At 41.3% G+C, this 23023-nt stretch overlaps 1 protein-coding gene across 2 annotated transcripts in view; it reads right to left on the reverse strand.

The window, feature by feature from the left end:
* Positions 1-11851: 11851 nt before the first annotated feature.
* SNX3 (sorting nexin 3) overlaps positions 11852-23023 on the reverse strand; it is a 43519-nt gene continuing 32347 nt past the window's right edge. The window contains exons 2-5 of one of the 2 annotated variants that reach the window (XM_081828759.1): positions 20603-20698; positions 13976-14100; positions 13549-13581; positions 11852-12601 (exon numbers count right to left, since the gene is read on the reverse strand). In XM_081828759.1, the coding sequence (XP_081684885.1) occupies positions 13551-13581; positions 13976-14100; positions 20603-20698 (252 nt within the window). In that variant the 3' untranslated portion in view covers positions 11852-12601; positions 13549-13550. The remainder of the gene's footprint in view (positions 12602-13548; positions 13582-13975; positions 14101-20602; positions 20699-23023) is intronic. The other variant, XM_081828758.1, reaches the window with a different exon arrangement.

The following is a 23023-nucleotide window of genomic DNA, read 5'->3' on the forward strand; positions in this document are numbered from 1 at the left end:
GATGTGTGGGTAGGGGCTGAAGGTAGGAGATACATTTGAAACAAGACTGGACTCAGGTTCTGAAGGGTGTGTACTCCTTGCTTCAGGCATCACTTTCTGCCTTGAGTTGTTAGGTCCATACACACCCTCAGTCCCCGACTAGACGGGGACGCCAGTTCTGTGGGCCGTACTTAGAAAGCAGCCAGTATTTCTTCAGTGTGTTACTGCGGAGTGTATGCGGTCAGTTACACTGAGGACATAGGTTCTACTGATCCATTTGACAAGAGTCAAGACGAAAATAATGAGGGGCTGGGGCGCCTGGGTGGCTCAGTTGGTTAAGCGACTGCCTTCGGCTCAGGTCATGATCCTGGAGTCCCGGGATCGAGTCCCGCATCGGGCTTCCTGCTCGGCAGGGAGTCTGCTTCTCCCTCTGACCCTCCCCTCTCTCATGTGCTCTCTCTCATTCTCTCTCTCTCAAATAAATAAATAAAATCTTTGAAAAAAAAAAAAAGAAAATGATGAGGGGCTGAGGGACTTTCTCTAACAGTAATCAGTAAACTGTGGTCACCTTGAATCCCTTTCGGAATTACTGACTCCGGTGTTTTCCAGCAAGCCCTTCAGCCTAACCCAACATTTGACGTCTGTTCATGGATCCCTTTATACTGCACTGGCCCAAAGTCCTTCACCTTATTTCTTCTTCTTCTTCTTCTTTTTTTAAAGATTTATTTTAGAAAGAGAGAGAGAGAGCAGGGGGAGAGGCAGAGGGAGGGAGAGACTCTCCAGCAGGCTCCCCGCTGAGCACAGAGCCCGATGTGGGGCTCAGTCCCACCATCCCGAGATCGCAACCTGAGCCAAAATCAAGAGTTGGAGGCTGCCAACTGAGCCACCCAGGGGCCCCTCACCTTATTTCTTTTTTTAAAATCCATCTGACCTGCAAATGAAACTCAGACACTGCTGAAGAAAGAAAATGGTAATGGTCCAGCCCACTCTATAACGCTGCCTCCGTGAGAGTTGAGAAATGTAAGCCGTCAGCACCAGACGGGATGAGGTCAGCAGGCTCTGTCGCCCAACAGCTGGCCGAGGCCTGGAAATAGCACCTCCCTTCCAGAGAGCAAGCCAGCAGAGGACTTAGAGTGCCAACTTCACCTCCTAGCTGAGTGATACACCGACAAGGAGGGCACCTTCCCCAAAGGAAAAGGTGCCACAGTGAATTAGGCATTTTTACAAAATGCTCTTTTTTAAAAATTTTTCTACTACTCTTTTTTTTTTTTTTAAAGATTTTATTTACTTACTTGACGGAGAATGAGCACAAGCAGGGGGAGTGGCAGGCAGAGGGAGAAGCAGGCTCCCCGCTGAGCAGGGAGCCCAACGCAGGGCTTGGATCCCAGGACCCTGGGATCATAACCTGAGCTGGAGGCAGATGCTTAACCGCTGAGCCACCCAGGCGCCCCTACAAAATGCTCTTAACAGTAAGTTAGTACACAACTTAGCAACTTATATCACAGGCCAAAGATATTCACTCATGTGAATGAATAAAAATTCATTCATAGATATACTTCTGGAACTCTGGCTCAAAAAACCCCCTGAAACATAGCAAGAGCTTTATGCATGGAGATGCTCACCATACTGTTATTTATAGTAATGAAAATAATAAAAACGTCCAATAATAGAAGGTAGCACAAATACATCTTGTGTACCCTCCACATTTATTGTTGGATCTGCAAAATTATGTGGAGGTATTAGTATATGAAATTTGCACAGAAAAGATGGTGGGATTATGGGTAAGTTTTTAAAACTACTTTCTGAACAATCAGCTGGTTTTATTATTTTTAATAGATTGACATATTTCTTATATATTTTTTTTTTTTTTAAAGATTTTATTTATTTTTTAGAGAGCGAGAAAGGAACAGCATGAGAGGGGCAAGGGTCAGAGGGAGAAGCAGGCTCCCCGCTGAGCCGGGAGCCCGATGTGGGACTCGATCCCAGGACCCTGGGATCATGACCTGAGCCGAAGGCAGACGCTTAACCATCTGAGCCACCCAGGCGCCCTCTTATATTTATATCTGTATTAGTTTTTGCATTATTTAGATTTATTTTTTTGGTTGACAAATTTATTTAAAATTTCCAAAACCAGAGGGGTGCCTGGGTGGCTCAGCTGGTTAAGCCTCCGACTCCTGATTTCGGCCCAGGTCATGATCTCAGGGTCATGAGATCAAGCCCCACAGCGGGCTCCTCACTCATCTGGGAGTCTGCTTGAGATTCTCTCTCTCCCTCTGCCTCTCCCCCTGCTCTCGCACCCTCTCCCTCTCTCTTTCTAAAATGGATAAATAAATCTTTAAATTTTCCAAAGCTGGAGCACTGCCTGCCTTAGTCCTGGCTGTGGCAGATGCAGGGCGCTGGAGGGTCTATGGAGGTAATAAGGAGGTGCCTGCCTTCCTGGGACTTCTTAGGCAGGCTCAGGGAAACTCTTTGCACAGGGGAGTGAAGGTATCCCTGGGGCTTTCACCTCCCAGCGTTCTTTCCCACTACTCCCCCTTCAGCAGCGTGGGGCCTGACCACTCACTGTGCTCGAGTGTTTCCAGGAATGGAAGAGAGTTCGGTCTGTGGTGTCACATTTCTGCACAAGTAGAAATCAAAGATGAAAGAAATCTTTTCTCAATAAATTCTTAGAAATCATGACTACTTCCTCAAAGAGGAAGGGGCCTGACCACTCACTGTGCTCGAGTGTTTCCAGGAAGGGAAGAGAGTTCGGTCTGTGGTGTCACATTTCTGCACAAGTAGAAATCAAAGATGAAAGAAATTTTTTCTCAATAAATTCTTAGAAATCATGACTACTTCCTCAAAGAACTATTGTTTGTTTGGTCTTTTTAAACAAATTACTGGACACATGCAACAACATAGCTGAATCTTAAAACATGTTGAGTGAAAGAATCCAGACAAAAAAATACCTACTGGGGCGCCTGGGTGGCTCAGTCGGTTGAGCACCCAACTCTTGGTTTTGGCTCAGGTCATGATATCGGGATCCTGGGATGGAGCCCCGAGATGGGCTCCAGGCTCAGTGGGGAGTCTGCTTGAGAATTCTCTCTCCCTCTGCTTCTGCCCCTCCCTCTCTCTCTCGGATAAATGAATAAATGTTGCTTTGTTTTTTTTTTAAGATACCTACTGGCCCAAGGACACAGAGCTGGGATTTGAACCCAAGTGTAGGTGACTTTGAAGCTTATCCTCTTTCTACTACTCCCTGGCCCTGCCTCTTGGCTTCTGGTCTGGGCTCTGGGTCTGCTGTTAGGGGAGGGCCTTGGACAAGTCCCTTCCTGTGTCTGAATAATGAGAGGCTTGGATTGGACTGATCCCGAGATTCCTTCCAGTTCTAACATCCTATAAGTTCGTCTCTTTCTTTTAAAAAATTTACTTGTTTTTTTGGAATACTTAATAGTCACATGAGACACAATTCAAAAATTTCCAAAGGTATACATGTCACAGACCAGAGAGGCTAGAGATGTGACCACTAACCGCCACATGGTCTCCTGGACTGGATCCTGGAACAGAAAGAGGATATTAGTGGAAAAGCTGATGGAAGTCGAAGTTTGGAGTTTAGTGAATAGTGATGTACCAATGCTGGTTTCTTAGAGTTGCCAAAAATACCATGGTCATACAAGATGTCAACATGAGGGCAACCGGGGGAGGGCGTATAGGGGAACTCTTTGTGTTATCTTTACAACTTTTCAGTATATCTAAATGATTTCAAAATAAGAAGTGGTTTGGTTTGAGTATCCAGTGAGACATTGTCCTCTCGCCCCTGCCCTTGGGCCGCCCAGTCTGCCCCCCAACCAGGCAGCCAATGGTACCTGTTTCTTTCATAACCTTTCAGAGATACTCAACCGACAATCAAAGAAAGTATCCATATTGTATAAATATCATCTCTCAAAACAGAAAGTATGTCTGTGAGATAAATTCCTCAAAGTGGAATTCCTGGGCTTATAGTGTTGTTATTGCCAAACTGCCTTCCATGAAATTTGGGCCAATTTATCCCTCGGGCAGACAATGTGTATAAGGACCCGCTGTTTCACCAACAGACTCGTCCGAGAGACCGATTCACCTCCGTTTATGTCAGACCACCAGCTCTCAAAATGCTGCTGAGCAGACCACTCCAGAATGCTGTCCCAGAATGGTGGGTCCCTTCTGAAGCACGCAGCTGAGGCGAGGGGGGGTGGCCATGCGTGGCCAGGGGCAGCGAGGCTTGGGGAGTGATAGCCGGGTGGTTTATATTCCCCACGTCAATTACTACTGTCCTCCGGGGAAGCCATTCACAGAAGGGCATTGTCTCGGCTCCACGGCACACAAAGGGTCAAACCTCACAAATTTGCTCATTGTGGGGGGAAAACACCCCACGGGCCAGAATGTTCAGATTACAGGTCCAAGAAAATCCCTTTACAGAAAGAAGACAGCAAATCCCCAGTGCAGTTGAAAGGACAAAACTTTCTTCACCTCTGAGATTCTCCAATGAATAAACCGGTTAAACATGGTTTGGATTTACCGAACATGAAAACAACTGGATTAAAGTATAATCTAGCTAGAAAGGAAAGGAAATGTACCGAGAAAGCTAAGTAATGACAAAGCTGCAGTGTTTATAGGTGCCAAGCATGGATGGACATTCCAGTTTTATAACCAGGTTCTCTTCAATGTTTAACTTTCCTTTAGAGGAAGATAATGAGTCTCGGCTTGCATTGGCCTCTTTGATAACAACACTGCTGTCAAGGCAACTGTGGGAGCGCTGGGGACATGCGTGCCCAGGAGGCCACAGGCTCCGGCCCCGGGGTCTGGAGGCCCCGGCTGTCAGGGTGGATGCTCACCGTGGGTCCCAACCTCACGGTCAACAGCCGGTGCAATCCATACTGGGGTCAGCATCGCCCCGGTACTGGTTCCAGAATTACAAAGACCAGGGCTTGTATGCCAGTTTCACTTTTTACTGGCTGTGTGACCTTGGACATATAACTTACACCGTCTCAGCTCTTCTCTTGGTAACATGAGGATAACACCCACCCAATAGGTTTTTTGAGGATTAAATGAGATAATACAGGTGAAAGCCCAGGCCGAAACCTCAGCACTCGACAGACAGTAGGTTGGTTGTCTTCCAATCTCCTTCGCCCTCTCTCTTCTCAGGCACACGCACCCGAACAGCAAGCGAAGCCACGTCACTTCGCGCAGACTCAGGGCATGTCCAGGTCTCGCTCTGGGATGGGAGCCTTCGGGGGTTGTGACATCACCGGCTCCTCACCCGATTTGTACCAAAGATCCCTATTCAGATGTTTATAAAAGCATAAAACACACCGGATTATGAATAAAACTAATTTGTTGAAATCATTTATTAAAGTGTTTTTTATTTTTTTACTTTTTTTGAGTGCGCGCGCATGCGCGCGCGCACACACACACACACACACACACACACACACACACACACACAGAGTCGGGGGAGGGGCAGAGGGAGAGACTCTCCAGCAGACTCCCCACTGAGAACGGAGCCCGATGTGGGGTTCGATCTCACAACCCTGAGATCAGGACCTGAGCCGAAACCAAAAGTCGGATGCTTAACTGACGGAGCCGCCCAGGTGCCCCATTAAAGTGTTTTTTAAAACTTGTGATAAAATAATATGTGCGCCTCTCTTAAACATATTAAATAAGATTCAGGGGCAGGTCTAATAACTGCAATCATTTTCAAGTGGTTATCAGTGTATTTCAAGATCTGCAACAACACGTGACATACACACTCGTATACTACTACTACCCTGGTTTGCTCCTACCGTCATAATGGTAGAAACGCTAAATCCCAGTTAGAGAATACGGAGTATAGAGATGCGACTTTTTCCCCCATCCAAATCCAGATTCCAGATTAAACCACGACACCACCTCTGGCCTCCAGACTGCTGATGAAAAGCATTTAAAAACTGTCAAACCAGCATTCCTTTCACTCTTTCACTCTAGCTTCTCTCAAGATTTTTCTGTTGGTCTGGGATTTTCTGCAATTAGAAAATGATATGCCTACGCGCTGTTTTGTTTTAAATCAGTCCTGCTTGCTACCCTCTCAGCTTCCTGGTCCTGTGGTTTGGTATCTTTAATTTTGGAAGGTTCTCAGCCATTATTACTTCAGTATTTCTTTTGCTCTGTTCTCTTTCGTGCCCGGTGTTCAATACTTACACCTTTTGAAAGGATCCCACCGTTTTTGGAAGTTCTAGGTTTTTTGTTTTGTTTTGTTTTTAGTTTTTCTTTGCATTTCAGTTTGAGATGTTTCTATTGACCTATCATCAGATGCACAGATTCTTCCTAAGCTATGTCAAACCTACTCATGAGCCCCTGGAAGGCATTCTTCATTTCTATTACAGTGACTTTGATTTCTAGCACACCCTTTGGTTTTTAAGAGTTCCATTTCTGATTATATTACCCTTCTGTTTTTGCATGTGGTCTTCTATTAAAACATTTAACATGTTACATAGTTATTTTAAATATAGTTATTTTAAATTCCCTGCCTGACAATTCCAAAATCTGTGTCATGTCTGGCTCTGGTATTGATGACTGCTTTCTCTCTCCAGACTTTCTGCCTTGTGACATGCCTTGTAAATTTCTCCTCGAAAGCCAGACATGTTGCATTGGATCACAGAAAGGGAGGTCAACAGGCCTCTGTGAAGATTTATGGTAATCTGGCTAGGGAGCGGATGTGTTCGGTTTTTGCTGTGGTTATAGGTATCGGAGGCTTCAAATTCCTTTAGGTCTGCTTTTGTCTCTCTTAACTTCGGGTTTCCTTCCTCAGAGTCTGTCTTAACAGTACTCAGCTATGATCCACTGGGACTCCACTGGAGCTCTGGGAGTGTGGTGGTGAAGTAGGTGGAATGTATGCATTCTATTGTGCCCAAGTTAAATGTCCATGTTGTAGTGGGCCTGTGACCCTCAACAGTGTTCCCCCAGTGGTAGAGCCTTGCCCCTCCCCCCTGCCTCGCTTCTCTGGCTCCAGCATTCCCAATCTGTTTGCTTTCAGTCTTGACAACCTTGTTGACTATATATGTATTTCCCCCCCTTAGGTGAGACAGGAAGGGGCTGGTGTGCAAAGAATGCCTTTCCCCCAACAGGGATTCCGGTAGGCCTTTGTAATAGAGAAGGTTCTGGGTGTACTTCACAATGATTATTCATCTCCTCTCCCTGCCAGAGCCAAAAGGAGATCTTCCTTGATCTTCACTGTGGCTATCTGGTGGGGTGCCTGGAGGTAAAAGCCTAGGAACATATGCAGCCCCTCAAAACTGCAGTCTCCAGGAGCTTCTCACTCTCATGCTAGGCCACACTCAACTTCCAGCAACCCAGTATTACTGTGTTTAAGTGTTCCTGCCAGTTTATGGCTCCAGCAGTTTCTGCTCCAGGTAAACAGATTTTGACTGTCAATTCTAGAGGAGCTCTCGCTCTCCAGATTTTGGGGTGATGGTTTGCCCTGCAACCTCAATTCTAATGGGTTGGGTCCAAGGAAAGACACTGATTTTCAGTTTGTCCAGCTTTTCTGAGAAGAGTGCACGTGTGCGTGTGCGGCAGGGGACTGTGGGCAGAGGGAGAGAGAATCTTAAGCAGGCTCCACGCCCAGCGCAGAGCCCAGTGCAGGGCTCCATCTCACCACCTGGGATCATGACCTGAGCCAAAATCAAGAATTGGACGCCTAACTGACTGAGCCACCCAGGCACCCCTGTCTGGCTTTTTCTCGTAAGGACAAGAGTGACAACTTTCATCTCCTTTCACATCAGAGTTGGAACTGGAAGTCCCCTTTATTTATTTAAAAGATTTTATTTATTTATTTGACAGAGAGAGAGAGAGAGACAGCGAGAGAGGGAACACAAGCAGGGGGAGTGGGAGAGGGAGAAGCAGGCTTCCAATGGAGCAGGGAGCCCGACGCGGGGCTTGATCCCAGGACCCTGGTATCATGACCTGAGCCGAAGGCAGACGCTTAACCGACTGAGCCACCCAGGCACCCCTATCCCCTTTATTTTGAATAGCCATTCCCTTGCCTCCATCTGAACTCCCACAGCCCTTCTTGTCCTCACATCTGCCATATCTTCTCTCCGGCTAGACTCTCAGTGAGTCTTTTCATGATGATGTCCTAACAAGACTGAGTTTCTTCAGAAAAGGGGCCCTGGTTAGCCCCTTGCCTATGCTAACACTTTGTACATATAAAATGCTTGGTGTTGCTGTTTGATTTTATTGCATCGTTTCCATTTATGACCTTCATTCTAACAGGAGAAAGCCTCTGGTGAGCTGTTAACCAGCATCCTCTAAACTTCCTTTTGTGCTGTTAAATGAATTTTCCTAGTCTCTGAATCAAGGTCTTATTTTCTTAACAAGGTTGGAATAGCGCGAATTTCACTTACTGTAAATTGAGTTGCAAAAGTAACTTCTCAAGATCTGGTAAGTCCTGACTCCCTTGATTTCTTTTTTTAAGTTTTTACTAAAATTCCAGTTAGTTAGGGGCACCTGGCTGGCTCAGTCTGTAGAGCACACCACTCTTAATCTCGGGGTCGTGAGCTTAAGCCCCATGTTGGGTGTGGAGCCTAACAAATAAATAAAAACAAATAAATTCCAGTTAGTTACCATACATTGTAATACCAGTTTCAGATGCACAATGTAGTGATGCACCTCCACAGAATACCTGGTGCTCATCCCAAGTGCCCTCCTTAATCCCCATCACCTATTTCCCCCCTCCCCTCTGGTAACCATCAGTTTGTTCTCTATAGTTCAGAGTCTGTTTCTTGGTTTGCCTCTTTTTCTCCCCCTTTGCTTGTTTTCTTAAATTCCACATAGGAGTGAAATCATATGGTATTTGTCTTTCTTTGATTCTTGACTTTGTTTTGGAATGACTTAAGTAGCTAGGTTAAGATAAAATCTGACCAAAATCTAGGAAAAGGGTCTTCTAGGTAAGTGTCCAAACTGGTGGTTTCAGAATTATCTAGGAAGCTTAAAAAAAAAAAATTCTTGGACTCAGTCTTAGGGAGCAATTATGGTACACAGCTAAGTGTAGGAAAAAAAGATACTTCTGATCAGCAAGGTATTCATGTCCAAAAATGTTTTTTATACCCACACTTAAAAAATCTAACCACAAAACAAAACAAAACCTATCCATTCATTCATTCATGTTCAGCCTAGAGGACACAGGAAATGTTACTGAAAATTCACCCTTTCATGCATTCAATAAATGTACTGAGCACCAAGTAAAGGCTGGTTACCAGGTCTTGGGCCCGGTCCAAAAGAAGCAAGTGCACTAACTCAGGGCTTTAGAGTCAGACATCCTAGTCTTCATCCAGAGCTGTCACATCCCGGGTAACCATGAGCATGTCACTTACGCTTGCATGGCCTCAGTCTTCTCACGTGTGAGAGACAGTATCATTCACTTCCCCGGGAAGCTCCGTGACAGAGATCACAAAGGAAGTACTGAGGAAGACTTATACTTCATCCTCCCAGAACAGTTTCTAACTCATTTCTCAGCCCAAACACTGGCACTCTGTAATCTTCACAGCTAGCACCCACTGAGCAGTTCATCCACATGCCAGGCAGTGCGCCACGCTATCTGTCCATCCAGATGTCAAATTTTATCTGTGAAGGTCTAGAGGCCAGCAGCCTCCCCCTTCCACTGGCTGTGTTTATCCTCACTCCTGTAACCAAAATACTGGCAAAGCAAGCTGAAGCAACAGGACAAGGACTTTTTATCTACAAGAGGGCTGAGCTCAAAAGCCACAGGATGTACTAAAAAGGAGATCCTCCCCTGCGTCCCACCGCCCCCCAGAGGTCCTCACCACAACTGAGGGTCATGATGGCAGAACCTCCATGAACGAAGGCAAATACCAGATAAACCTATCTAAGAACTGCCATGGGTTTAATGATACCCTTTGCTGCTACTACTGTATCAGTGACTACTACCGCCATCAGATAACTATTATTAAGTCTTTACATGTCCCAGATACTGCTGTTCTAAGGATTTTACATTTAGTTCTCCACAACTCTAAGTTACTAAAGCCTATATCACTGATGCTGACCCTTCACAACAGCGGAGACAAGGCAATTATTAACCGAGAGGACACAGAGCCTGAGACTCTTGTAGCACAACTCACTGCCAAATTAACTTCTACTTTTAGGAAGACCCTTAAGGGCTTCTAGAACCTCCACCTATGTGGTTAGAGTTAATAGCACCTGCATTTTTACTTCACAGGGTTAAAGATGTCATTTTTATTTTTTTAAAAATTTATTTGAGCGAGAGTGTGTGCCCATGTACGGGGGGAGGGGCAGAGGGAGAGGGATTAGCAGACTCCCTGCTGAGCAAGGAGCTTGACTCAACCTGACTGGGGGCTCCATCCCAGGACCCTGAGATCATGACCTGAGCCACAATCAAGAGTGGGACACTTAACCAACTGAGTGTCATTTTAATATGGACCATGGTTTCAATTCTCTAAGAGACAACACTGAGTACTTTCCCACATCTGGCAAAAACATATCATCACCTGAAGTAGCACCTTTTCACCTGACTTGAAACCTTCAAGTTTCTAAGAGCATCCCTGCCCTTAGGCAATTGTAGAGGTTAAAAGTAAACAGGCCAGTACAACCCCTTCGAAACCACTTTATTCCCTTGTCTATAAATGACCAAAATCAAAAGAATTCCACAAGGAGTGGAAGCCTCTGCACTCCTGGCGTTTTTCTGCTGTAGGACGGCTGTCCGGTGCGTGGCAGGAGGCTCAGCAGCATCTCTAACTTCTGCCCACTGGAGTCAGTAGTGTTCCCCAGTGTGACAACCAAAGATGTCTTGGGATATTGCTACATGTGACTTGGGGGCAAAACCATCCCTGCTTGAAAACCACTGCTCGAGAGGGGTTAATTCAGAGCTACCATTACTCCGTTCTGCATACCCAAAACTGACAGCCTTTGATGTTCCTTCTCTAGCGCACTGAAATAAAGTTCACCTGTTGTTTAGCTTTGTGCCTTCTTAATTTATAGTAATTGAAATGTCCGGATATGGGATTGTGAAATATTACTTAAGCAACAAAAGGCCTTACAGGGCAGCTCTAATTCCTAGGACTTCCAACCTGCTTGGTGGATATCCTAGTTTGGCCCAGACCTAAGCTGGTTTCCTCTCAAATGGACGGACGTGTTTCCAGAGGAGACCGCTCTGGAGTGGGAGGATAAACTTTCCTTGCCTTGGGGTTTACCTCTGGGTCACAAGAGGTCCCCCCATGCCGCCAGATGTTGTACAGATTCAAATCAGAGACCGCATTCTGGCTGCAAAGTTCTGGCTGCACAAATTAGGCAGCAAGGAGTCCTGCATTTTTGGGTTTCTTATCACTTACACAAGTCACGGGCTAGAACACTGTGCCCTTCTCCCTTGGTCAAAGGGGTACAGTGTGCCACGATCCCAAACCAAATTAAAGAGAAAGCAAGAATCTGCTGACCCAGAAAAGGGTTATTACACCCTTCCTAAGTGTGTTTAAACAAGTCACTCAGATGAACTAGGAAAAAAATTCCTCTGAAAAACAGGAGTCATGGTACTGACTTATCTTAAAAGGCCTTTTAAGAATGACTTGAGATTATAAAGCATTTTTCAAATACACAAAGTGCTTCATAACAACTCAGTAAGCTTTAAGGAATGCTTCTTTTAGTACATCACTTTTTTTGTTGTATAAAAGAAAATACCCCAATTCAAAGGGTGGTAGCCTATTTGATAGCACCACTGTTTAAGAGGAATGGAGTTACAGGAATGAGAAGTATATAATTCGTAAATAATCCCTCTCAACAGTGAGTTAAGCAGGACAGCCAGAAAGGGGGAAAAGCAGCCGGGAACACCACAATCAGTGCACATCAGAAATGCTTTTTTATTTTTATTTGAAAACAACTTAAATTTTTAGACAAATGATTTTAGTATATAAATTTGATTTTGTTTTTATACAGAATATAAAGATTTCCCTCATTGATCTTCCACGTGAAAGGTATTACAAGCCTGAAGGGAGAGACTTTCTGCACACAAGTGTGTATCTTACACATGGGGGACTGGAAACCAATGGTGTAGTGCTTCCACACATAAATTAGGTCAAGGGACATCACATATTAAAAAGGAGTAAGAGAAATATTCTAGTTAATCAGATTCAAGAAGCAAACAGGACACAAAAACTGTGCAGATAAGACCAAGTCAGTAACTTTAGTTAGGACACTGCGGGTTATGCTGGAGTAACAGGTCTGTGAGGCGATGGTGGGTACCACAAGAAGAGCTATTTATATAGAAAGGCTGGAATGAGGGATTTTCACTAAAGCAAATTAACTTCTTGTCAACTGCCAAAACAAAACAAAACAAAACCGAGCATATGAATGTTAGTATACTGAAGGCATGTTATACCAGTTTCTGTGCAGCATGCTAAAAGTTAGTTAGAACTTCTTCACTGGTGCATATGAATAATAGTCACGGAAAGGGTTTTTTTTGTTTTTTGTTTTGTTTTTGCCCCTTCTCACCAAATTTCAGGCATGTCTTATTTTAGATGGAGTATAGCTTTTATCTATAATTTCATCCTGTAAAAACATGTGAAGACAACGTTCATTCTGTGCCAGAGGATGACCAGCGACCCTAGGAATTAAAAAATACAAACTTAGTCCAACAGTATTTTTCAAAAGTGGGGCTGGGGGTCAAACACATATATTCTAAGGTTAAAAAGCACGTACAATTTAGCAATAGTAAGTGTTATTCTGGACTGCTCACAAGGCTATGCTCTATCAACGAATGGTAGGTATTTCCTTTCCTTTGGCTCACTAGGTCATTTAGAAAACATTTAATCGCTAGCTTTGCACTGCTTCTAGAAAATGTACCCAATTAACTTCTTTATATATTAACGGGTATATTCACAAGAAACCTAAATGAATTTTAATGTTCAAAGTGAAACCTGTCATTAATTCTAAAACCCATTTTAAAGAAGGAAAAGACACGGGATCAGAATTAGAAATATACTGAAGTTCAATAAAGGCTGAAAATACTAAGAAAGGGGCGTAAGTGTCCATTTTCTTCTTCTTTTTGCTTGCTTTAAAGGTTTCCATTGCAGACTAAACATAAGATGAAAATGGGTAACCAGACTTTTATTTCTGAATTTAAAAAACACCTCTGCTAGCACTGCCTTCTCCCAAAGGAAAACAGGTTCGTAAGACAACGAAGGTTAACGTGCTACAGCAGATAACTAAAAGTTAAAGGCTTTGTACAACTTTCCCTCCTGTTTAACCACTCACAGATCTTCAGTCTTTATTACTAGATAAAAACTGAAGTGTTGAGTAATACTAAGCTCACACAACCATTACTCTCCAGTATTTGACCTTATTTGGTTAAATTTAAGGCCAATGCACAATTATAGCGACCCCTTTTCCTGGCATAATTCTATCACTTTGGTTTCTAAAAACGGCTATATTTCAAAAGGAGTAAAATTAAAAGCTAGAAATTTTGCTTTAAGAGTTTCTAAAGTAAAACAATCTCAGGTCTTCTTACATGTTGAAAAAATACATTTTGCCATGAAAATTTTAAATGTGTACCTTTACACAAGACATGCTGATAATAACCTCCATCTGCAATCAAACAAAATGATTGCAAGTGTACTGTAAGTTTTATTGTTCACGCTAGAACATACCTTAAATGAGAAAAAATCATAAGTAAAACTATTTTTTAAATGCTGCAATTTTAAATGTAATTTGCATAAATTAACCATGAAAAACAAATACAAAACTTAGGTTAACACAAAGATACTCATTTTAATCACTCAAGTGTGTTAATATTTATCACATGATCTTCAACTTGTTATATACTTCTACTTTATTTAAATGGTACAAAAAGTTAGTTAGGAAATGGCCAAAAAGAAAAGTAGTGTTACCGTTTAGCTTAATACCTAAATTACTAGTATTCACCTGAAGTCGTCTCGGAACACTATTCCCTCTTACACCTCGAGGTACAGAAAGTACTTACTTGTTTATAAACTGCTCCAGCCCTTGCTTCCTTTCTTCAATAAAATTGTCATCAAATATTCCATCATCTCCTCTAAAAGGAAGCTGACGCAAAAATGCTTTTCCAGGGAGCGGGGGGACTACAACCTGAAAAAATACAGGAAAGAAAGTTCTTGAAGATGCTGACTGGGCTGTGAAAATTAGCACAACATGAAAACAAAGTATGTGTTCCCTAGGACAGCCATTCTTTTATATTTAAACTGTAAACCAGTTTAAATATAAAAGAAAATCAGTAAAAACACACTGAAAAAAGATTCAGTGTTTGGAGGCAAGATAACCAAAATGCAGAATAGCCCAGCAGACCAAGGCTCCTCAAGGGCATGGCCCATAACTTAATTACCATTTCTGCTGAACGTGTCGAGGCACAAGTGTACAAAGAGAACATTCGAGCAACCATAAAGGCTGCGGTGCCTCCAGACAATCTGGAGGCCACTTAGGGGAGACAACGCTTTCTCATGGTGGAGACTGCAGAGATCAAGATCAACTTTCAATCACACCAAGAAATGAAGTATTAACAAATTCTCTCCAGCATGGGTGGATAAGAATTCTGTGGTCTATTTCCTCCACCTCATACCATCTGCATATAGTCTTTCCTACTTGTGTTCGAGCAGCATTTAAAGAATAAAATAATCAACAATTCTGTCACCACTCTTCCATTTTCTAGGCTAAGAAACATGTCAACTTTCTCCCACATCCATTACCCTCTCTCTCCCCAAGGACCTGTCATTTCTTTCTTCCTACATAGGAATATCCCAATTTTCCCCTTCAAAGTCTGTCCTTTAGCGCCCACTTACACTGATCTCTCTTCTAGGAATTACCTGGAGCTCAAATATCTGAGTTAAATAGCACATAGCTGTTTATTTCACAGGTTAGTTTGGTTTCTCAACCATGGCACTATTAACATTTTGAACCAGATAATTCTTTAGGGGCGGGGTGGGGAGGGCTTTCTTGTGCACTGTAGAATGTTTAGCAGCATCCCAGGCCTCTACCCACTAGACTGGGTAGCACCCAGGAGCACCCCCTTGTTGTGACAATAAAAACTGTCTCCAGACATTGTCAAATGTCTCCTGAGGGACAAAATTGCCCCTGGTGGAAAGCCACCAATTTATCCTATTAATGCCTTCAAATAAGGATCCTGTGTCAGGCTTCCTATGGTTATTTTAAGAAAGGCTGGGCACACAACAGAAGCTCAAATATCTGTTAAATGACTAACCACTTAGCTGGACCCATATCTTACACAAACAGAGAAAAGGTGTAAGCAAACAATTCAGACAAGAAGAAATATAAATAGTAAACACAAGTAATAAAATTGTATGTATTCTAAAAATTTTAAACTCTTGACGTAGTTTCTATCCTAAAACAATAATCCAGCAGGGTAAAAAAAGGAAAGATCAACACAACTTCATACAGAATAACAAAGAACAAAGTAAGAGCAAAAAAGAAACCCAAAACCAAATGCCAGACATGAACTTCCTAAATCCTTCCTAGATCTACTCTTCTCCCCAGATGACCAATGATTAAGACATCTAAAGATTTATCTCCATAACTCTGCCTTAGCATTTTCGAAACTCTCCCTCTATTAGCATTTGTGAAGTTGAGTGTTAAAACCTGCAGGGACCTTACAACTGAGAAGCAGAGATCATGACCACTAACTGAGCTCCAGTAGAATGGCTGTCTGATGGGCAGGGAAAAACATCTGTATGTATAAAGCTATTATTAAAAAAGAAGCTAGAACCAATGTACTAAACAAATAACTATCATTAATTCAGGGCATAATTTAGCATGAAACCTAAGATTACTATGTGTTATCTTCAGAGATATATTCTTCCTAACATAATATTCAAAACAGTCACTGAAATGGATGGTGAGGTTGTAGGTAACAGGTTGTAGCTAACAAAAGTCATGAGTGGCTTGTTCCGCTAAAATTCCAAAGATCCTCTTTAACATCAAATTACTTTTGCTTAAGCAGTCTGAAAAGATCTAGAGTTCTTACCAATTTAACAGTCATTAATCCAAAGATGTTTGTGTACATGTGGGGTGAGAAGTAGACAGGAAGGTATTTGGGCCAGCATAATAAAGAAAAGCATACTAAACTAAAAGCTAAAAGATTTCACCATAATGACCAGTAAACACTAAATACCACCTACTCTCTAGCCTCATATAACAGATTTTGGTTAAAAGTATTAATATATAAACAAAAATACTTGATTGTTCTTAGCAATACTGTAATAAAGTACAACTTTCACACAGGTTAAACCCTTCAGATATTTAACTGGTCTATTACTAAAAGTGAAGTATTGTGCTTCAAAGGACAGCATTATGTGAAAACAATCCATCAAATGGGAGATTTTTGCAAATCACGTATCTGATAAGGGACTTGTAAGAGTTTTTATATATTCTAGATACAACTCAATAATAAAAAGACAAGGGCGCCTGGGTGGCTCAGTCGTTACGCGTCTGCCTTCGGCTCAGGTCATGATCCCAGGGTCCTGGGATCGAGCCCCGCATCGGGCTCCCTGCTCAGCGGGAAGCCTGCTTCTCCCTCTCCCACTCCCACTGCTTGTGTTCCCTCTCTGGCTGTCTCTCTCTGTCAAATAAATAAATAAAATCTTTAAAAATAAATAAATAAATAAATAAAAATAAAGACAAAACACTCTATTAAAGGGGCAAAGGATCTGAAAAAAGTATTTCCCCACAGAAGATCTATAAATGACCAGTACGTACCTGGAAAGATGATCAACATCACCAGTCCTCAGGGAAATGAAAATCAAAACCACAATGACACTGCACTTCACATATACTAGGACAGCTATAATAAAGACAGATAATTGTTGGGGCACCTGGGTGGCTCAGTTGGCAGGTCACGATCTCAGGGTTGTGGGACTGAGCCCCGAGTGGGGCTCTGCACTCAGCAGGGACTCTGCTTGAGATTCTCTCTACCCCCACGCACCCCTACCCCCCTGCGTGTGCACACACTCGCTCTCTCAAATACATACATAAATCTTAAAAGAAAAAAAAAGATAATAGTAAGTGTTGGTAAGGATATGGAGAAAAGTGGAACTCTCAGCCATTGGTGGGACTGTAAAAACGGTACAGCTACTTTGGAAAACAGTCTGGGAGTTCCTCAAAGTTTAACAGTTATAGAGAAACCAGTAAATCTACTCCTACATATATACTCAAAAGAAATAAAAGCGTATGTCAAAAAAAAAAAAAAAAACCTATACACAAATGTTCACAGCAGCATTATTTGCAATAGTAAAAAAGTAGAAACAACCCAAATGTCTAACAACTGATGAATGGATAAATAAAATGTATATCCATACAACAGAATATTATTTGGCAACAAAAAGAAATGAATTAGGGAAAAAAAAATTAATTAGTGATTAATGTTAAAAACACCCTCAGTGAAAGAAGCCAGACACAAAAGACTACATATTCTATGCTATTTAATGAAATGTCCAGAAAAGGCAAATCCATAGAGAAGTCAATTAGTGGTTGTATAGGGCTGGGTGAGGAGGGGTTGAGGGAGAAACTTGTAGTGACTACTAATGGGTATGGGATTTCTTTTATGGAATGATTAAGATGTTCTAAAACTGACTGTAGAGATTGTTGTACAACTTTGTGAATATACTAAGAACCAATGAATTTTACTCTAAATGGGTGAACTCTATGGCATGTGAATTATATATATGTCAATGAAGCCGTTATTTTTTCCATAAGTGATGTCTACATGTCCCAAATGTTTAGTGTGCACCACATGCTATGTTAAGCAAAGCCCAAAACCTATCAAGACATTTCTTCCCATAAATCAGAGAAAGACAAATACTGTATGATCTCACTTATGTGCGGGACCTAAAAAAATCTAACTCCTAGTAACAGAGAGTAGCAGATTAGTGGTTGCCAGGGGTTGGGCGATGGGAGAAATGGAGGATGCTGGTCAAAGGCCACAAACTTCCAGTTACAAAATGTTCTGGGGATCTAATGTAGAGCATGGTGACTACAGTTAACAATACTGTATTATATACTTAAAAGTTGCTAAGACAGTAGATCTTAAATGTTCTCACCACCACCAAAAACAAAAACAAACCTATGTGAGGTGATGGATATATTAACTAAGCTTATTGTGGCCATCATTTCACAATATATACATATAACAAATGCCATAAACTTACACAGTGTTATTTGTCAATTGTATCTCAATAAAGCTGGGACTTCTTCCCTGCGATCATAAATAATTTCGTTACCCAAAACTTTCCTAACTAGTTTTGTACATTTACAACTTCAAACCACCTATAATTTATACACAGTGAGTTATAAATTTTTATTCCTAAATAGACAGCCAAATGTTTCAACCCCATTTACTGAATATAAATTATTCTCCCTACTGACTATGTTATCTGTATTACAAACTAAATTTCCAATAAACATGCAAGTAGGCTTCTAAGTTCTATTACATTCTGCTAAATCTATCTGCATATCCCTAAAGCAATATCTGACTGTTTTAATTATTATAGCCTTAACAGAAACTCTGATGCCTGCAGGTGCTCAGTACATGCTGAAAAAATATATATATATTTTTAAAGATTTTATTTAGTTATCTGACAGACACAGCAGGAGCTGGAACACAAGCAGGGGGAGTGGGAGAGGGAGAAGCAGGCCTCCCGCGGAGCAGGGAGCCCGATGTGGGGCTCGATCCCAGGACCCTGGGACCACAACCCGAGCCGAAGGCAGACGCTTAACGACTGAGCCACCCAGGCGCCCCTGAAAATAATTTTTGACTCTTCTTGGTGTTCTCTTTGATTGTAAAGCTCATACATAAATCTGCAAGTTTATAAAAAAACCCACTAAGATTTCTATCAGAATTAGGAGATAATGCTTTACTTTGATCACGTCTACTGCTAAAATGTCACCTCTAAGAGTGAGGCCTTCCTTTGACGACTCTATAAAAGAGTACTCTCCTACCACTCCCTACTTCCCTTGGTTTTTGTTTTCTTTAGAGCATATCACCATACTATATATCTTACTATTTTTTCTGCTATCCCTTCACCACCACCTGGCTTCCCCAACTGAATGTAAGGACCATGAAAGTGGGGGACTTAATGTGTTCACAGCTCTATCTATAACTCATAGAACATACAGAATAGCTCTCAAATGTTTATAGAGTAAATGAATCTTCAAAGGTGAATATTCCAAACTAAGAATGTAGTATTTCTATTTATTAAGTTCTGCTTTTATCTTTCAGTGAAGTTTTAAAGTTTTCTTTACATCGGTCTTATATTTCTAGTTTTATTCATAGATATTTTATACTTTTATATATATATATATTTTTTATTTGACAGAGACAACGAGAGAGGGAACACAAGTGGGGGGAGTGGGAGAAGGAGAAGCAGGCTTCCCGCTGAGCAAGGAGCCTGATGTGGGGCTTGATCCCAGGACTCTGGGATCATGACCTGAGCCGAAGGCAGACGCTTAACGACTGAGCCACCCAGGCACCCCTATACTTTTATTATATTCTTTTGAGCAAAACTCCTTTACATTTCAATGGAATGCTATGATTTGTGTAATATATTGCTCTTGTATACAGCCACAAGTATCTGGTTAAGGAAGTTTTCCTTCCATTTCAACTTATCAGACTTTAGAAATGAGCATAAGCTGGCCTTAACTTACTTCAGGGCTCCTACGTATCAACTTCTGATGTCCTTCTGAAACAGTGCTGAAATTAGGGACATTAGAATGAGACCTTGCCTTGCCTTGATTTTTTTTTTTTGCAGCCAAAGCCACTAAATTTTAAGAGAAGACTCTTACACCAAGGTATACAACAGTGTTTTTAAATTGCATGTAGTAACCTATTAGAGCATGGCCATCATTTAAAAAAGCTAAGCTGAAGAATATCAGCACTATCAGAGAGTAAGTACTGGTTTATGAAGCTTTTGTTATATGTACATGTGTGATGATGAAAAAATGTATTATGAGTCAGTAAAAGAAAAAAACTGCAAATACAATGATATATGAGATGTACTGAGGAAGAGAAACTTGGCAAGGTGTGGGGTTGGGGGGGCAAGACTGAAGAGGAAGATGAGGGAAAGGAAGTAATAGCAAAAGACTTCTGAGAAGTAAGCGTTATCCAAGTGTGAGTCAGCAAAGGCCTCAATTGAGCCATTAAAGTAGACAAGAGAAGAACGAGTTCTAAGGAAAAATTACAGACTTCATCCATCTCCCATAAAATAAGACAAAATTGAGCTACTAGAAGAAAAGAAATTATACTTGCTTTTACCCCCTTCATTCAAGATAAGTTTTCTGAAAGGTCCTTAAAACATTAAAATCCAGAGTGTTTAAGGGCGCCTGGGCGGTTCAGTCGTTAAGCGTCTGCCTTCAGCTCAGGTCATGATCCCAGGGTCCTGGGATCGAGCCCTGCATTAGGCTCCCTGCTCAGTGGGAAGCCTTCTTCTCCCTTTCCCACTACCCCGCTTGTGTTCCCTCTCTCACTGTGTCTCTCTGTCAAACAAATAAATAAATCTTTTAAAAAATAAATTAATTAAATAAAATTCAGAGTGTTTGGCTTTAAAATCCCATTACAAATAATTCTTACCTTGCTCTCTCTTTCTAATTCACTTCGCAGCCATTCAAAGTCACTGTATCTTCTTCTAACAGTAGATTCCTTCAGCTTGAAAATAGGCAGATTTGTCTGAAATTAAAAAAAAAAAAAATCACTCCTAAGGTGAAGCATGGGACAGGGACTTCAAAAACAGGGCTGGGGTGGGGAATCTGTTTGTCAAACTGATAATATGGCAAGTCTGGTTACCTTAAGATAAGAAAATCATAAAGTTATTATGATGACATTTTACCTCTAACAAAATAAAACTTGGCTAACGTTAAACAAGTATATTATTTACACTGGAGTACAACTTTTAAAATGCATGTCTGCACATAGGCTTTAGGTAAGGTCATTCTGCCTGTGGTCAGTTACATAAATAAAGGCCATTTTTTTCAATTTCAGTGAGCTGTAGAAATGTCAACTGAACAGGGGTGAGATAAAGCTAGCTCTGACTGCTATCCAGGTTAGATAGTACCTTACCATACAATGCTCACAGGGGAAAGAGACCTTAACTACTTTGACATGATATACAAAATACTTCATTATTATGACTAGATAAGACGTTTCACAATGAAAGAAATGAATAAAGGATTATGCTTAATATTCTTCTAAAAATGCCAGAAACTAGCAGGGAGAGTGTGTAATGTCTGCACTGTTACTACTAGCAGGAAATCAGCAGTCATACACATTAGATCAGGTTCAGAGATCCACAGTTTTATGGGCTGAGGGCAACTTTAAGAATTGAAAACGTAATGCCCAGTACTTTGGGGTTATGTTGGAATGGAGACTGTTCTTTATAAGACTGCAAGGACCACTTATGTCAACTTCTAAAAGTAACAAGAAAGATTTTTATTATCTTTTACTGATCCCTATAAAAAGAGAAAATACACCACCAAACCCATTTTAAAATGGTTTATGATTAAGGACTATTAGCAGAAGCAGTATACCACCATGATTTTATTATCAAGAATAGAATTTAAGGGCGCCTGGGTGGCTCAGATGGTTAAGCGTCTGCCTTCGGCTCAGGTCATGATCCCAGGGTTCTGGGATCGAGTCCCACATTGGGCTCCCGGCTCAGCGGGGAGCCTGCTTCTCCCTCTGACCCTTTCCCCTCTCATGCTGTTTCTCTCTCGCTCGCTCTCTAAAAAATAAATAAAATCTTTTAAAAAAAAAAAAAAAGAATAGAATTTAAAGTGCACATATCACAAAGTTTTTATGGCAATTAATGCCATACATACCATACTGAAAATGCTATTTAATACTATATACTCTTAGATTATATTTTGTTTTTAATTTGGTCTTTGCACTTGTAGAACAGCAAACTGTTTTACAGCTGAAAAGAAAAAAGGTAAGCGTCACCAGAAGAGACATCATCTACCACGTAAACCTTACTCTTAAGAAAATACCAATCATTTGTTAAACTTAATGCCACTGATAAGTTATTGTCATTCAGCAAAAGAAAAGCTTTTTATTCAGGGCCTTAAACCCATTTTGTAGTAGGTCTCAATTTTTTCCAAAGTGTATTAACTTCTCCGTGTTGTATACCTTATAGCTTGGAATCTACAGATGCTATTGGGCATAACACTGAATAGGTTTCAAGCATGAAACCAAATCTCGCAAGAGGTTTAAAAGCACTTGAATTTTCTTTCCCAGGTAACCACAACATTTGTTCATTGTATTAATGACTAAGAGCAAAACTGCACATAACAAGACTCTTATTATACTAAAAGTCAAGCTTATATTTAGAGATGCTGGCTTGCTGTACAGAAGGGTATTCTCATTCCCCACAGGGAATAAAATTAGGTCCCCTGGGGAGCAGGATGATAATTCCCAGAAAGAAAGCACTGGATTATTTCTCTCTAATTTCACCCATTGGCTTTTTAACCAAGTTCACCCTTCCGCATTAAAATATTAAGTCTTTCTAAGTGTCTAAAGATAGAAAGGCTTTTATAGAATTGAGTGTTTTCTGCAGGTGAGATTTTACATTTTGAATTCCCTCCTCTCAAATTACTTTACAAAAGGGATTAGCTGCTCTCTTTATTCAATATGTTAAGATCAAGCTTGTGAAAAGAGTTCCCTAAGAATTTTCATACTTCTGGGTACGGAAGTCCATAAAGTTAATCTCTGAAACAACATATCAAGCTTACAGGTACAATGTTGAGGGAAGAGTGCCAATTCAGCTCATTTTACCTTCCATTTTCCCTTTTGAACTTTTGACACAATCATGATTATATCTGATTCACTTTAATAAGAGGGGAGTGGGAAGGAGAAAAAGTCCATGACTGGCTAATAATGATAGATTATATATAAAAAAGGGTCACAGTTAAAGAAAATTCTTATATTTAGTTTGCTCTCTGGCTATGATTTTTCTTTACATGACGACTGCTTTAAAGTTTTGATAAAGTCACATCATGC

The sequence above is a fragment of the Leptonychotes weddellii genome, chromosome 8 (assembly GCF_054177405.1).
Source record: "Leptonychotes weddellii isolate Sample4059 chromosome 8, ASM5417740v2, whole genome shotgun sequence".
In the NCBI taxonomy this organism is placed as follows: Eukaryota; Metazoa; Chordata; class Mammalia; order Carnivora; family Phocidae; genus Leptonychotes; species Leptonychotes weddellii.